The 15,238-nt window shown below is 42.2% G+C and overlaps 2 protein-coding genes and 1 long non-coding RNA gene across 6 annotated transcripts in view; 1 reads left to right on the top strand and 2 right to left on the bottom strand.

The window, feature by feature from the left end:
* Positions 1-1,945: 1,945 nt before the first annotated feature.
* LOC308462303 (vomeronasal type-2 receptor 26-like) lies at positions 1,946-5,696 on the bottom strand. Its single transcript, XM_080979931.1, has 2 exons — positions 4,356-5,696; positions 1,946-3,264 (listed from the first exon to the last, which is right to left on the bottom strand). Exons 1-2 carry the CDS (start codon positions 4,477-4,479, stop codon positions 2,366-2,368), a joined length of 1,023 nt encoding a protein of 340 aa, XP_080836057.1. The 5' UTR covers positions 4,480-5,696; the 3' UTR covers positions 1,946-2,365.
* A 2,982-nt stretch (positions 5,697-8,678) lies between these two features.
* The window catches only part of LOC308462413, a 31,961-nt gene continuing 25,401 nt past the window's right edge, over positions 8,679-15,238 (top strand). The window contains exon 1 of the long non-coding RNA XR_013979129.1: positions 8,679-12,654. This is a non-coding gene — a long non-coding RNA (uncharacterized lncRNA). The remainder of the gene's footprint in view (positions 12,655-15,238) is intronic.
* Positions 12,656-15,238, bottom strand: part of LOC308462347 (uncharacterized protein) — a 68,827-nt gene continuing 66,244 nt past the window's right edge. For 2 of the 4 annotated variants that reach the window (XM_080980011.1, XM_080980014.1), the window contains 2 exons: positions 14,306-14,383; positions 12,656-13,047 (listed from right to left, as the gene is read on the bottom strand). In XM_080980011.1, coding sequence (XP_080836137.1) covers positions 12,761-13,047; positions 14,306-14,383 — 365 coding nt within the window. In that variant the 3' untranslated portion in view covers positions 12,656-12,760. Of the gene's footprint in view, positions 13,096-14,305; positions 14,384-15,238 lie in introns of all 4 variants that reach the window. The other 2 variants (XR_013979093.1, XM_080980012.1) reach the window with 1 other exon arrangement.

Here is a 15,238-nt window from a genome sequence, read left to right on the forward strand (position 1 = left end):
CCAATCTTTCCATTCTTTTAACCTTTTTAATCCTAATCCTTAATCTTGATATATTTATAACTTTAAAGCCTGTACAGCTAGAAGCCACTTAATTTCAATCCAACATCACTCTAACATTCATTAATTTTGCAATATTTCTGTAAATAATCTTTGAATTTCTTCCAATCTTCTTCCACCGACTCTTCTCCCTGGTCACGGATTCTGCCAGTCATTTCCGCCATGTGGAGGAGACTTATAGATCAATATCCCTCATTAGTTTTATAGCACCCAGTATGAAAAGGAGAGCACCCTCCTGAGCAGGGCCGGATTTAGGTTTGATGCGGCCCTCAGCTACTGAAGGTAATGGGACCCTTTATACCCTGTTTCCCCGGAAGTAAGACATCCTCCCGAAAATAAGACCTACTTCCAGTTTTGCCTCTCACTGTAATATAAGGCCTCCCCCAAATATAAGGCCTCTCCGATAATAAGGCTACCCCTGAATATAAGGCCCCCGAAGCTACCGTAAGGCGTACCGTATACAGGTAATTTCCATTTTTGTTGTTGTTCAACTCTTAATGTGTACCGTATTCTTCTTCATGGAAAAATAAGACATCCTCTGAAAATAAGACCTAGCACATCTTTGGGAGCAAAAATTAATATACGACACTGTCTTATTTTGGGGGGGAAAGGGTATGTCCAGCTGTCCTTTGTCAGCAACAAATTGTCGCTGTTTTTTGTGTTGAATATATGCTATATGGTAATTTATGGACCTAATAGGTATCTAAAGTCATTTGCACATAACAAATAGGAGGCTACACAACACAAAACAGTATTGCTGTATGTAAGTTTTATTTTGTTTTTTATCTTATATTTTGGAAATGTACATCCAGGGTTGTTGTTTTTCCTTTAATTTTTGGGGGGGCCTCCAAGAGAGTGGGGCCCTAAGCTATAGCTTGTTTAGCTTATATGTAAATCCGGCACTGGCCACACGCATACAGACCTCGGATGCCCCCCAATGGGACAGATATTGAAGGAAGGTGAGGACAGGTGACCTCACCTAGGCCCGAAGTCACCCCCCACCAAAGCAGGCTCAGAGCTTCTCAAAGCTTTTCAAAATCATTTTCTCAGCAGCTAAGCATCAGAAACATTCCGCTCTGCTGTAACAAAGGTAGAGAACAGTCCATTGTTTCTCAGGCCTTTCTCATGCCTTCTGGCCTTGCTAAAGAACCACATTGCAACTTGCTTTCTGTCCGGGAACCATGCCAGAACAAGAGATCGAAATATATCTGAACATGCTGAAAACCCCCTCGGCTTCTCATTCCCCCTTTCCTGGGAAGAGTCCAATAGTCCCAAGACAGCTTTCTGTACATGCTCAGGAACCTCAACATGGGGCAGGACTCCTGAGGGAGGAGAAAGGGGAAGGGAACTGGAAAGGGTATATATGCTTGTGCACATGATTGTGAACTCGTGCATGCTTTTTGTGACTTATCACACTTGCTCCTTCTACCAGTTCATGGATGGTAGAAATAAAAGCCTTTTCTCCGAAACTATTCCTTGAGCGTCTGTTGACTCCCACTTCCCTTTCCCAGGCGCAATATTTTTCCCACCCGAGGGCAAAGCCTCATAAGGCTACAATATGATATTTTGATTAATATTTTTATTTATTATGATGATATCTGGGTATCATAACCTGGGACCCAGGTGAATGTCATGGCCTAGGGCAGATGTCAAACCCTCAGGTCAGCACAGCACAGTACAGCATGCACCTATGCTCACATTATTATTATTATTATTATTATTATTAATACCCCGCCCATCTGGCTGGGTTTCCCCAGCTACTCTGGGCAGCTTGCAGCATATATAAAAACATAGAAAAACATCAAGCATTAAAGCCTTCCTGAAACAGGGCTGTCTTCAGATGTCTTCTAAAAGTTGTGTATTTCTTTATCTCCTTGAGATGTGAAGGGAAGGTGTTCCACACGGAGGGCGCCACTACTAAGAAGGTCCTCTGCCTGGTTCCCTGTAACTTCACTTCTTGTGGTACAAACACAGTGTATCTCTGTCATTGTCCTATTGTAAATCTTTTGGAAATCTAACCACCTCTCTTTTGGTTTTAGCTCTCTGTTTAAGAGCTTGCTTTGCATTTAACTGTTAAGCACTAGAGTTGCAATTATTATTTTATTTGATTTACATACTGCCCTTTCTCCAAAGACCTCAACCACTGTGCAAAAGTCAGCTCCTGAAAATACATAATGTACCTTTTCTGGGATGTTTTTCGAGGCAGGCTCCTCACCTACTCATCAAATCATGACTAATGCTTTAGTAATCCTTACCAATGCATTAATAGTGCATTAATAGTGTAGTAGAAGAAAACAAGGCAGAATCTTTAAAACTTTCTCCTAATTAGCTCTCTGCTGTTCTGCTGGGGCCTAAACACAATGATGTAGCATTTAGGGGCAAAGACGCAACCCAGTAACCCAGCACTGGAGGCTAAGATGGAGAAAATCTCCACAGCCACCATGTATTTCCCTCTTGTGCTCAGGTAGGTTGGAACAAAGGATAACCACACGCTGCAAAAGACCAACATGCTGAAGGTAATGAACTTGGCTTCATTAAAACTATCAGGTAACTTGCGGGCTAGGAATGCCACAGTGAAGCTGGAAATGGCCAAGAAGCCCATGAAACCCAAGACACAGTAAAACATGGCGACTGACCCTTCGTTACATTGCACAATGATTTCCCCAGTTACTGTGTGCATGTCTAAATCAGGGAATGGCGGAGAGGTTGCCAACCACAAGGTGCAAATACTTGCTTGAATGAGGGAACAGGAAAAAACAACAGAATGTCCCTGTCTTTTCCCCATCCACTTCCTCATGCTGGATCCTGGCTTTGTAGCCATGAAAGCTATCACTACAGTGATGGTTTTGGCCAATACACAAGAAACAGCCATTGAGAAGATGATGCCAAACACTGTTTGTCGGAGAAGACAGGTCACTTTTCCAGGTTTGCCAAGGAAAAACAATGAAGAAAGGAAGCAGAGCAGGAGGGAGATGAGGAGGATATAGGTGAGGCCTCGGTTGTTGGCTTTGACAATGGGTGTATCCCTGTGCTTAATGAAAATTGTTAACACCAAGACTGCATGAATGGAAAGAAAAACAGCAGCGAAGGCTAAAGTGATTCCTAAAGGTTCTTTATAAGAAAGAAAGGTTATAACTTTAGGCACACATTCATCTTTGTCCTTACTTGGAAATTGCTCTTCTGGGCACATGAAACAGTCAGCCATATCTAAAAAAGAGTAAATTTATCATTTCAGCATTAATTACCTGTTACCTATGGATTGTTCTCCACTCTACCTCTCATCATAGCTGTCAACGTTTCCCTTTTTTTAAGGGAAATTCACTTATTCCGAATAGGATTCCTCGCAAGAAAAGGGGAAAGTTGGCAGCTATGCCTCTCATACATCAGTTAAGAATGTAGAGATCTCTCTCTACCATTGGTGGATCTTTCCATAGGATTCCCCCCGATAGACTGGAAGAAGATTGGAGCAAGATTATCACCCAGCTTTCAGAGCTCTCCTATTTTTTAAATATAGTTCTTGTCTCAAAAAGTGAATTGACATATATGAAACACTCAAGATTTAGGGATAAAAATTAAGGTACGTCTAAAGGTGAGCTTATATAATTTGCACTTTTCAAAACAATGTACAAGCTGAAATACAGCTTACTCCTTTTCCTTTTTGTCAGGGACTAAAACCAATCCAGTCACCTGTGGATGAGTACAGAAATAACTAGTCGCCTGTTTAGAGACTGAGTAGGAATATTTGGGGTGTTTCGCTGAGGGATCGCCTATTTTAGACTACTCCAAGCACCTCTTGTTTGCTAGGCTTTTGTTTCTTTGGCTTCATTTTTTGTCACAGCTAGATGGCTGTGGGAGTGGGTGCAAGGCACACTATGCCAAAATAATGAGCACCCCGAAGTACCAGCTTGGTAAAGGGATTCTTCCATATTCACAATTCATCACTGACTGGCATCAAGGTGTTTACAGGAGTGCTCCTTAGGCTTCACCCTTTGAAACACGGGGCAGCAGAGGGGTGTAGTAATCGACTGAGCACACCTCCGAATGAGCTTGCAATGTAAAGCATGGATAGAGTCATATTCTGCTGTGAAGCTTGGAACCAGGATGGTGTCACCCTTAGAAGATATTTGGATATACATTCCCTTCGCTCTTCTGCAAATTCCATGCTCGCATTGATTTAGCTAATCACATGACAGTATGCACATTGGAGCAAGTTTTCACTTGTAAATAGCCATCTGGCACAACTCTTTTAAATTACGGTACTCTGTGTGGATCAAACATTGGGGTACTACATGACCTACCCTTCTTGTTGGAAATCTTCCCTTCTGGACATGGAGTACAATCATAGCAACAGAATTTCTTCCCTTCTTTCCTTTTCTTCTCATTGCCAGGGTGGCAGTAGTCGTTACACAAAGAAATAGGCATCGCCTATGCAGACATTAAAGGAGTTACAAAAGGGAAATGGAGATAGATAGAAAGATAGACAGACAGATACTTCTGATGTTGATCTTGGCATATGCCCCAGACCTTTTAAGGACCTAAAAGCATCCCTCTTGGGCAAGCAGGGGAACAGCTCTGGTAATCCCCATAGTTTAGCCAGCAGATAACTCATAAAGACTGAGTCTAACGAGTATTTGAAGAGAGTGAGTCACCATTAGTTAAGATTCCACATCTACAAACAGAGAGAATCTTCAGAGAAGATGGCAAAGATGATGGGTCAGTGAAAAATCTGGACTGGTAATCAGTAATGGGGATCTATCTCTTGTCAAGAAAGGGACTATGGGAATAATCATGCTGAATGGCCAGAGAATACTTTTCAGGTTGCTCAGTTAAAATGAAGCAGCTAGATTGAGCTCAGGATGAATAGGTAGTCAAAATATAGGAGTGCAATCCAGTTTATCTTGGCTCCTAATTAAGTTCCTTTGATTTCAGTACAGCTTAATCCCAATTAAATGGTTAAAAGATTGCAACCAAAGCACCAACTCCTCAATGTAGCTACATTATTATGGTGGACTTAATTGCGTTCATAGAATAATTTTTAAAATGTTTGCACACTCAGAAATAAGTGTGTCCTTATGTATGTCAAGAACCAGAAAGTATCTTAACACTTCTGATAGTTGCTGCATTGAATTTGAATCTATATATACTACTACCAATCACAGCTATATTAAAATTCTAGCTTTCGTTCCCTGCTCTCCAACCTGTCGATACTAATCACTAAGGGAAACCAAAAGAAAAATAAACAAAGAAGAATTCAAAATGAACCAAGGAATCCCTTATCCAGATAATGGATGTATTATCTCTATAGTTATCTCTGTGATCAGTCATTGTTGTTATGTCAGTCTTTGTCTAAAAACATTAAAGGTGGTATGAGCATTATCTTCCTCATGATTATACTGGCCAGAATACTTCCTGGACTAGTTAGCAAGGCAACCCTAGGCTATAATGCCATTGACTGCAGCTCCTTCAGCCCATGTCTTCATCCAGCCACGCCAGAATCCATACCTGGTTGAAACCGCTGTGCCAGACAATTATATCTTCATGAATTATGAGTTCTTCACCTTTGGGAACATCTATGTCAATCCTACCAATTTTCACTCTCTGGAAAGAATTATTTGGAAGTATGATCGTGTTCATTATGTCAAAGCCGCCTCGCATTTCCCATTTGTCATTGAAGGAAATGGTTTCCCCAGCTGAGTTATTAAAGGAACTCCCATGAAGAAAGTGATAGAGCTAAGGTATAATAAAGAGGGATATCAATAAATCAGAGAATTCATCTTTTCTGACTACTACCATTTATGTCAGGTAGTGATTTCCACTGCTGTTGGATGACAGTTACCAAGCACTCAACATGGCTAATGGGGATTATGGGAATTCTTCCTGCGTTGGATATTCTGACTCCAGTTGGAAGACCCAGGAGAGACTCTCTGGGAAGCAGGAAATGGAAAGGCAACCAACAGGAAGACCTTCCACCACCCTAGGCTGAAGAGTCTGCTGACTTCTCTCTTTTATGGCTGGGTCTGTGTGTGGATTTTTAGCACCACTGGGCTTGAGAGCTTAAGAGTAGCCCGGAAAGCTGAAGTGGGGTCACTGTGCAGGAGCAGAAGGATGCCCCATCAGAGCACAGTCCAACAGGGAGATGGTGCACTTCAACACCTTGCAGTCAGACTACTGGTTGGAATGTTGAATCATCCTGAGCATTTCTGGAGGAATCCTTGCAACCTTGATGTCACCATTGCCCTGGGAAAAGCTGGGTGGGCTATGGAGGAGTGCCCATCACCACTGGGAGGGCTCAAGAACAGGAGGAAGGATGAGAAGTCCCCGTCGCAAGAAACAGGCAAGCTTTCCCAGCCAGATGGGTGGGGTATAAATAATAAATTATTATTATTATTATTATTATTATTATTATTATTATTCCAGAGGAGCCTCAAGTGGAATGCTTCCCAGCCCTCTAATCCCTTTCAGCAGCCAAATCAGATTTTCAGGATCAAAGCTGTTGGTGGAACAAGGATTGTGATGCTCAAGAGTTTTATCTATCTGCTCTACTTTGAAATCCTGAATGACAAATCCTAAGTAGTTTATAGTGCAATAGGAAAATTTGGAAAGGGGGGGGACTTCCAGTGGCAGACAATTTTTAAATTTAAAACATGCAAAGACAGTAGCATTAAGAACAGTAGCAGGACGGGAAATGATGCAGGAGACAATTCCCTGGAGGAATGTGACACAATAAAGAAGGACTGTCGTGGCCTTTCTAATAGAGCTGTTTGACACTGAAACAGACTCCCACAGAAGGTGGTGGACTCTCCTTCCTGAAGGTTTTTAAGCAGAGGTTGGATGGCCTCTTTCATGAATGCTTCAGTTGAGATTTCTGCATTGCAGGGGGTTGGACTAGATGAGCCTTGGGGTTCCTCCCATCAGCCTATGAAAGAAATATAAACCTATAAAATGCTCTCAACCAATAAGATGGCCAATTCCATTTCCTCAGTGATTCATGCAGGAGAAAGCTGAATATAGTCTCAACTCCGAGGTTTCCACAACCTGAGGAATACTTCCGGGTTTGCCGCATGCGCATCCTGAAGTTTACATAACCAGAGGGTTATGTAAATGGAGGTTTGACAGTACTTTGTTTATTGAAATGAAAGAATATTTTGTTGTAGGGACATTACCTGCCAGGGCTGAAGATCTTGAAGTTCAGCACTGAAACCCTTCTCATTAGTTCTCAGCTTGGATTGAGAAGAGCCCATAATATGCAAAGCATGAGCCACAGCGTAAACACCATTATAAACACTATAGCTGTGACCAGTCATGAACACTTCAAACTGTGGTGCAGGGAGGCTCTCTAGTCTCTCCTCTCCAGTACATGTTTGGTCAACATCCATTGCCACATTGGGGTTAGGAAGTACACAGTCAAAGGCTTGCTCCCAAAAGTCCTTCAGAAAACTGTCCTTCTGGGCCCCGTGAAGCTTTATGGTCCCAATAAATTCCCTAAACCCCGAAATCTCTTTGGAGTGAACTGTAAAGGAAATTGCACCTTGGAACATTTGAAGACCCCAGCTCCTTTGAATGCCAGTTAATATGAAATCTATCTGGGTTGTTGTAATCCACACCTTTCTCATTGAGGGAGTCTCCTTGTTTCCAGAGTCTCGTATAAACATAATAGCCCTAAGCCATGCAATAGTCAAAGATTCTCCATATATAATGAATGTAATCACTGTATAATCTGTGTAATGTGCATAAAAAATTGTGGCTATATCAATAAGTTTCTCGAAGTTATCCCAATGGCTTATGCGTGGGATTCTTTGGGTGAATGCTGAACAGATCCCATACTGATAAAACAATGGATCCAGTGTCTGCAAGAAATGTTCTCCACTGTTATCATCATCTATAAGAATTCCAACCCATGTCCATTTGAAATACTGGAGTAACAGGATAAGCCCCATATACTGCTGGGTTTCATTTGGGACCAGACAATAAAAGGATGGCCCTTGAGTGATACGATTCCCCTGTGGGGCAAATGAGCCATATGTGAGCTGGAAAAAATAATAATGTGCAGATATTGCAGGGCAAAGTTAGGAATGCCTTTATATTCCTGATTATACAACAATTATATATATAAACAGTTGTTAGGAGCCTAGAGCTAAATTTAGCACATCTGATTGAATGTCCCAAGTATATAAAGCATACAATTTCATCATCATAAAATCATAGAATTGTAGTGTTAGAAGAGATCCACAAGGGTCATCTAGTCCAACCCCTGCAATGCAGGAATCACAACTAAAGCATGCATAACATTTGTATCAAATGTTCATTAGCAAAATGTTGGGCAGGAGAGAAGAGAATTGATTGATTGCATCTCTATCTCCAATGAGATATTTTTTTCTCCAAGCTGCTCAAGGTGGCGTTTATGGTTCTCCCTGCATTTAATCCCCACAACAACCCTGTGAGGTAGGCTAATAATAATAATAATAATAATTTATTTATACCCCACCCATCTGGCTGGGTTTCCCCAGCCACTCTGGGCGGCTTCCAACAGAATATTAAAATACAATAGTCTATTAAACATTAAAAGCTTCCCTAAACAGGGCTGCCTTCAGATGTCTTCTAAAAGTTTGATAGTTGTTTTTCTTTTTGACATCTGGTGGGAGGGCATTCCACAGGGCAGGTGCCACTACTGAGAAGGCCCTGTGCCTGGTTCCCTGTAACTTGGCTTCTCGCAGCGAGGGAACTGCCAGAAGGCCCTCAGCACTGGACCTCAGCGTCCGGGCAGAACAATGGGGGTGGAGACACTCCTTCATGTATACTGGCTGAGAGGCAGTGACTGGCCCCCAAGGTCACCCAATGAGATTTTTATGGCCAAGTACAGATTTGAACTTGGGTTTCCTAGGCCCTGTTAGTCTGACACCCCAAACTCTACACAGCACAGTCTCTCACACCATCCTGGGTACAATTTGGATTGTTTCACTGGGGCAACACTCTGTTTAAAATCTTGATTGTCCCATTACCCTTGCCCTCACCAAACTCTGAGCCCCCTCCTGTTCCAAGCTCCCCAACACTGCCCTCATCTCTGTTGTTGTTGTTGTTGTTTTATCGGTCGCTTCATTACCAACATAACTCAAATGACTTACATTTTACTGTATAAACAAAAACCAGCACACACAAAACAAATAAAAAATCTAAAAGATAACCCTATTTTTAAAAGGCAAGCTTAAAACACCACACACACTCAAGGAGGCCACAGTTAACTAAGAGCCAAAAAATAAATGTTAAGTAATAAGGGAAGAATAAACAAAATAACATGAAACTACAAAATCAAGTTCCGCATAAGAAAGAAGCACCTACATCACTCTCACACACAATCTCATGTGTACAGGGAGAATTCCTACCTGTGGAACCTTATAGGAACCTATAATATCTGCTATAAGATTAGAGGTATCAGAGCCAAGTCCGCCAATGATAGCCATGAGCTTTTTGTGTCGGTCACACTGGTAGTTGGGAACAAATTTATCTGTTTTGAAGAGCACACCCAAAGTGGTACGATACGTCATCCTTGCATCGTAGTAGCTGTCATAGATATGGAATCCAAGTGTGACATTGGGTAGGAACTTCGGATTCTCATTGATTTCGTTCACAGCAAATGCCAAAGCAAGGATGTGCTGGTAGAATTTTGTCACCATTCTGCATATAGAGGTAGAATTTGTTCATCCCTTTGTATAACGAGTATGTTTACTGCTATCATATCACAATATTGGTAATTTCTAATAGATTCTATGGGGGGTGTTGACCAAACCTACACACACACACAGACGGACACACACACACACACACACACACACGAAAACACACTCTTAACATTCTGCCATTTACAGAAAAAATATATTTGTGATCTGAGCAGCTACAAAAGATGCAGAGCAAACGAAGCAATTTCTTACTCTGGAACATCAAGCTGGTTCTGAGAAGGATGTTCACTGAATGAAACTTCATGAGAATGGTAAACTAACTGAGAAGCAATTCCACCAATGAAGAGAGCTCCTGGCTGGAACCACTCATGTGGGACAGGGTGGGGATCATTTCTGGGACACTCCAGAGTATCTACTTTGTACCCCATGGGAAGCAACAAAGGTAGAGCTATCAGAAGCCACAACATCCAGTCAGCAAAGCATCCCTCTAGATTGAGAATCTCCTCTGTACAGAAACAGAAACTACCAGACTTAACAGTCTACATAGGTTGCTGGCTAATTCTGCTAACACATCTCTTAAGAGAAATACATCAGCTATGTCTTTGACTGAGACACCAATGCATGCCTTAAGTGCTAGCAAGGTTAGCTGATGTAAGGTGGAATAAAAGGGGAAACGTATGAAAGGAAAGTGACAGAGCCCTGCCCGCCTTTTCACCTACTCTCAGGTGTCCATTGCTTGGGGGCGTATTTATATCAATTTTCAGGTTTACTGGTTGATCATTTTCTAGTAACCTCTGGCAAGTCTTTGGAGCTTTGGGCAGTTAGAACAAATTATAGGGGCTTCCATGACCCTAGGAGACCAGTGATTAGCCCTTTACAATTTGAGTGCTGTTCCTCAACCCCACCCCAAAGCAAATCTGTTAATTCCTTTTTCGCGATCTGATAATGATTCTCCACTGTTCCTTGCAGCATTATAATAATAAGGGGCAGGTGGCTAAGAGATCCCCATAGGAACTGCACTCCAGGAAGGAACAGAAATCAACATGTTCAAGGGCGGCATTTTGCAACTACCCTTTTAATATTATATATGAATGGCCTAAGCTTTCTATCATACTATGGCAGAAGAAGAAGAATACAGGACATTCCATTTGCTAATCTAAAAAGTGACAGGTGGCCCATGCCCCATTCACCAGAAATTTGTGCCCAGATGGGATAGATACAGTAGGATATGCTTCATCTAGTGTTATCATTACATATTATCATTACAGAACCCCTGTGATGTACATTAAGCTGAGAGATACTGAGATTTTATTTATCTATAGATGAAGCATGGAAATAATTGAATCCGGGATAGGCTGAAGAGAAAGATGTAGTATAGGCTGGAGAGCTTGCGATGCTGAGGAAGGGGTGTGCATCATTTTTCACTCTGGGATTTCTCCTCAGGCCTCTGGGTGAGCTTCATGGTGTCATTGATTCAGTCAGAGTAGGAAACTATCACCTGGCTGAAGGCCAAGAGGGAAACCTTGCTGCTGTCCTTCAATACTTGGGTGTTCACATGCTGACCCTCAATGAGGGAACTAGACAGAGGGCCTTCTCAGTAGTGGCACCCGCCCTGTGGAACGCCCTCCCATCAGATGTCAAGGAAATAAACAAATATCTGACTTTTCGAAGACATTTGAAAGCATCCCTGTTTAGGGAGGTTTTTAATGTTTGATGTTTTATTGTACTTTTAATTCTGTTGGGAGCTGCCCAGAATGGCTGGGGAAGCCCAGCCTAATGGGTGGGGTATAAATTATTATTATTATTATTATTATTATTATTATTAATCCACTGAATAGAAACTTCACTTGTTTTGAGCCCTGTGACAAGCCTGTGAGCATTGTCTGTGCTTGCTGAAGGCTGGTTTCTTCGCAATGCAATAGAAATTAGCATGGGGACAATTCGCCTTGTCTTTTTAAGTTTCCGGTGGGAGTTAGTATGAGACAAAAGGAGAGGCAACAGTTATTAGAGTTAGACATACCTGATGGACAGGCAGCATTTAGGAAATGGGGATCTGGAAAGAAGGACAAGCAGGAGCATCTAGAAAGGGCTATGATGACATTCTGATGAACACAGGAATTCTTGACAGGGTTATTCTGAAGGGTTTGCCTACCTTCTGTATTTTTCATACATTCTTCACGGCAGCAGCACATTGTCTTTTTGCACTCCTTAAGTGTGTTATTTTTAAATATAAAGCAGCTTAGAAATGATTTTAAAATCAATGAATGAATAAATGCCTTGGATTAAAACCTCTGCTTTCCATCTCAGTCCTTCAATTCTTGCTTTTGTCTGCCATCCGTTTGTCTCTACAGCCCTGTGATTTTCCTTCTCTCTGAGCCTCTTTCCCATGCATATTTTCTTTTCCTTGAATTGTGGAATTATTGAGTTGGAAGGGTCCCAAGGGTCATCTAGTGCAACCCCCTGCAAAGCAGGAATCTCAGCTAGCTACGTAGCTCCTTAATGTGTGGACTGGACCACCAGAACAAGGATATGAAAATCTGCCTCCAACAGAACTGCACCACCTGTTCATCTAGGTCAACTGATGCTGGGTAAACATGATCAACAGGCAGAAGACACTGGTCAGCAAAACGAATTGTTGTCACTCCACTCACCTTTCCTTTTATACGAAATGCTCTGCTGGGGGGGGAGACACAAAAATCTGTGCTCTGGGAGAGTCTAAACCCTGGTGAGGAAGGATAGGCTAAGAGACAGTGACTTGCCAACCCCCCCCCCCCCCAGTGAACTTCATGGTTATGTGCTAAGCACACTTTGCTTCTACAGTAATCAAACTTCAACACGATTTTGCAGGGAGATTAATCCATTCCCCGCTTCTTCCCAGAACCCACCCACCACCTCAATCAAGTGATCACATCATGAGATATCTGTGAGTTTGCTCCCTTTTATTCAGCCTTAGGCCAAACATGGATACATGGAAATTATTTAATCTGGGATAGGCTGAAGAGATTGTGATGCTGAGGATGGGGTTTGCATCACTTTTCACCCTGGGATTTCTCCTCAGGCCTCTGGGTGGGCTCCACGATGCCTGCTGTGCGGGTAAACGTACAGGAGTATGAAGTGCCGTTGTTCCAGTCAGAGTAGGGGATTACCACCTGGCTGAGGGCCAAGAGGGAATCCTTGATGCTGCCCTTCAAGACTCGGGGATTCACATGGCGACCTTCAAGGAGGGCATTCTTCACCCACTGGACAGAAACTTCACTTGCATTGAGCCCTATGACCATGCTGGTGAGGATTGTCTGTGCTCGCTGAAGGCTGCTTTCTTTATGGTTCGCGCGATTGAGGTTCTCATGGAGACCGTTCCCTTTGTCTTTTAAGTTTTGGTGTGGGGAAAGTATGAGAGAAAGAGAGAGGCAACAGCTATTAATTTTAGACATACTTGATGGAAAACATTTATGACACCATTTAGTGCTGATTATTTTCTGCTGGATTCTCTGACAAACATTTTTAATCTGTAGATAGAGGGTGTAAATCCTTAATGAAAGCTTTAAGGAGCAAAGGGGATTTAACTGAAGTTCTTGTGTGTGTGGACCTGAGAAGGAAGATCTGTGGCACATGCATGGGGCTTCCTTGAGCTAGATGAGGACACGGTGGGATAGTGGAGATTCCAGGAATATTTACACAGCTCCTTTCCCCAACATGTATAAAGAAAGCGCCCAGCACAAAAAGCACCCCAGCCTTCCCAGAGAAGGTATCGGTGTATAGGCTGGGTTTGAAAACCACGGATAGCTAAAAACTTCCCATATCAAATGATACCATCTCTGCACAGTTGCTCCTGGAGCAGCTAACTAGGTATGGAGCTCCTTAAATATGTGGACTTGGCCACCAGGGCAAGAATATAAAAATCTGCCTCCAATAGAAGGGCACCATCTGTTCATCTAGGTCACCCTATGCTGGGTAAACATGATCAACAGGCAGATGAAGGTTAGAAGGATCCTTGGCTGGAGGTAGGAATGGTTTTTAACGGGGGTGGAAATTATTTGGGAGACACCTTGACCCCTGTAGGGTACACATTCTTTCCTTTCCTTCTCCCATTGTTACCTTCTGATAAAAACATGCATTTAGTATTGTTCAAGAACGGTGAAAACCTTTCTGCAGAGATAAGAGGAGAATTGCTATTCAGACCTCGACCGGACTGATTGCAGTTTCAAGTTGTGTCTTTAGCCAATACTAGCACTGATATCATGGCAACTGGTGGGGAAAGTCTTATCTCAACAGGCCATAATGGAAAGCAGAAATAAATTTCTGAATTAAGGAGGAAGCAGTCTTGAAATGGTCAGCCCCTGAGAGGATCTTAAGCAATCTGGAAACAATCATCCTGCTCCCAAACCATGCTTTTCAAAGGAAAACTAAGTCCCAACTGTGTCAAGAGTTTTTACCTTCAGGTTCATTGACATTTGTTTGGAACGCTTCAAAGGTTACTCGACAGATGAAGTCGTTCACCGCTGCAATGGCTACTTCTGCAATGCTGAGGTATGCTGTGCTACCAGTGCGTGCACTTCGGGTGTCGGTGGTGTTACCTGATTGGCCACCTGCCTGCCACGTAATCATCATGCCTTCGGGAACAGAGCCAGAGGCAGTGCACATCAATATTACACCTAAGGGAACAAAATAGATAGACAGACAGACAGACAGACAGACAGATGAAATTCCTGGTTTTTTAATGACTTTATATTACTGTTTTTATGGTTTTTCTGATATTGCTTTAGTTTTTATGTTGCTTAGTGCACTGTTTAAGATTTAAGCAGCTTAGAAATGATTTAAAAATCAGCAAATGAATAAATGCCGTAGGTTAAAACCTCTGCTTTTCATCTCACTCCTTCCAGTCTTGCTTTTGTCTGCTATCTGTTCTTCTCTACACCCCTGTGTTTTTCCTTCTCTCTGACCCTCTTTCCCATGCATATTCTCTTTTCGTGGAATCATAGAATTCCAGAATTGGAAGGGACCCCAATGCTCATCTAGTCCAACCCCCTGTAATGCTTACTTACTTACTTCATCAAAACTTTTCTAGGCATTACAAATATAGGGCATCCTAAAACATTTAAAATATATACAAATAAACAGCCATGTAAAATATATAATGATGAGGAATTTCATTGGGATTTCTTCCTGCTAAATAGTGCCATTTAGCACTCCAAGAGATACTATTAAAAAAACCTCAGCCCCCCTTGCAGTTTATTCCGGGTTAATCAGATATTTTCATTGTGCCGTGATGTTAGACTACCCAAAAAAGGGGGGGGGGCGCATGCGTTTGCTTAGCAGGTTGTAAAATGGACAGTAGAAAAGGATATGTTCTACAGTGTCTGGCACATTCAAAGAACATCCACAATGTCTATCATTTCTGGGGATGTTTAAAAATCTGCCCTTGACAAAAGCTGAAGGAAAAACATTCAGTCGGGCTACAATAAAGGTCCTGAGTTGGACAGAAATTATTATTTTTGAGATATGTGCCC

Source organism: Podarcis pityusensis, assembly GCF_964106645.2.
Source record: "Podarcis pityusensis genome assembly, chromosome: 13".
In the NCBI taxonomy this organism is placed as follows: Eukaryota; Metazoa; Chordata; class Lepidosauria; order Squamata; family Lacertidae; genus Podarcis; species Podarcis pityusensis.

Excerpts from the sequence above, each read along its gene's own strand:
- LOC308462303 (XM_080979931.1), bottom strand. The coding sequence starts at position 4,479 with ATGCCTATTTCTTTGTGTAACGACTACTGCCACCCTGGCAATGAGAAG. Across the intron at positions 3,265-4,355 it reads GAAGATTTCCAACAAGAAGG|ATATGGCTGACTGTTTCATG; the intron begins GTAGGTCATGTA and ends ACTCTTTTTTAG.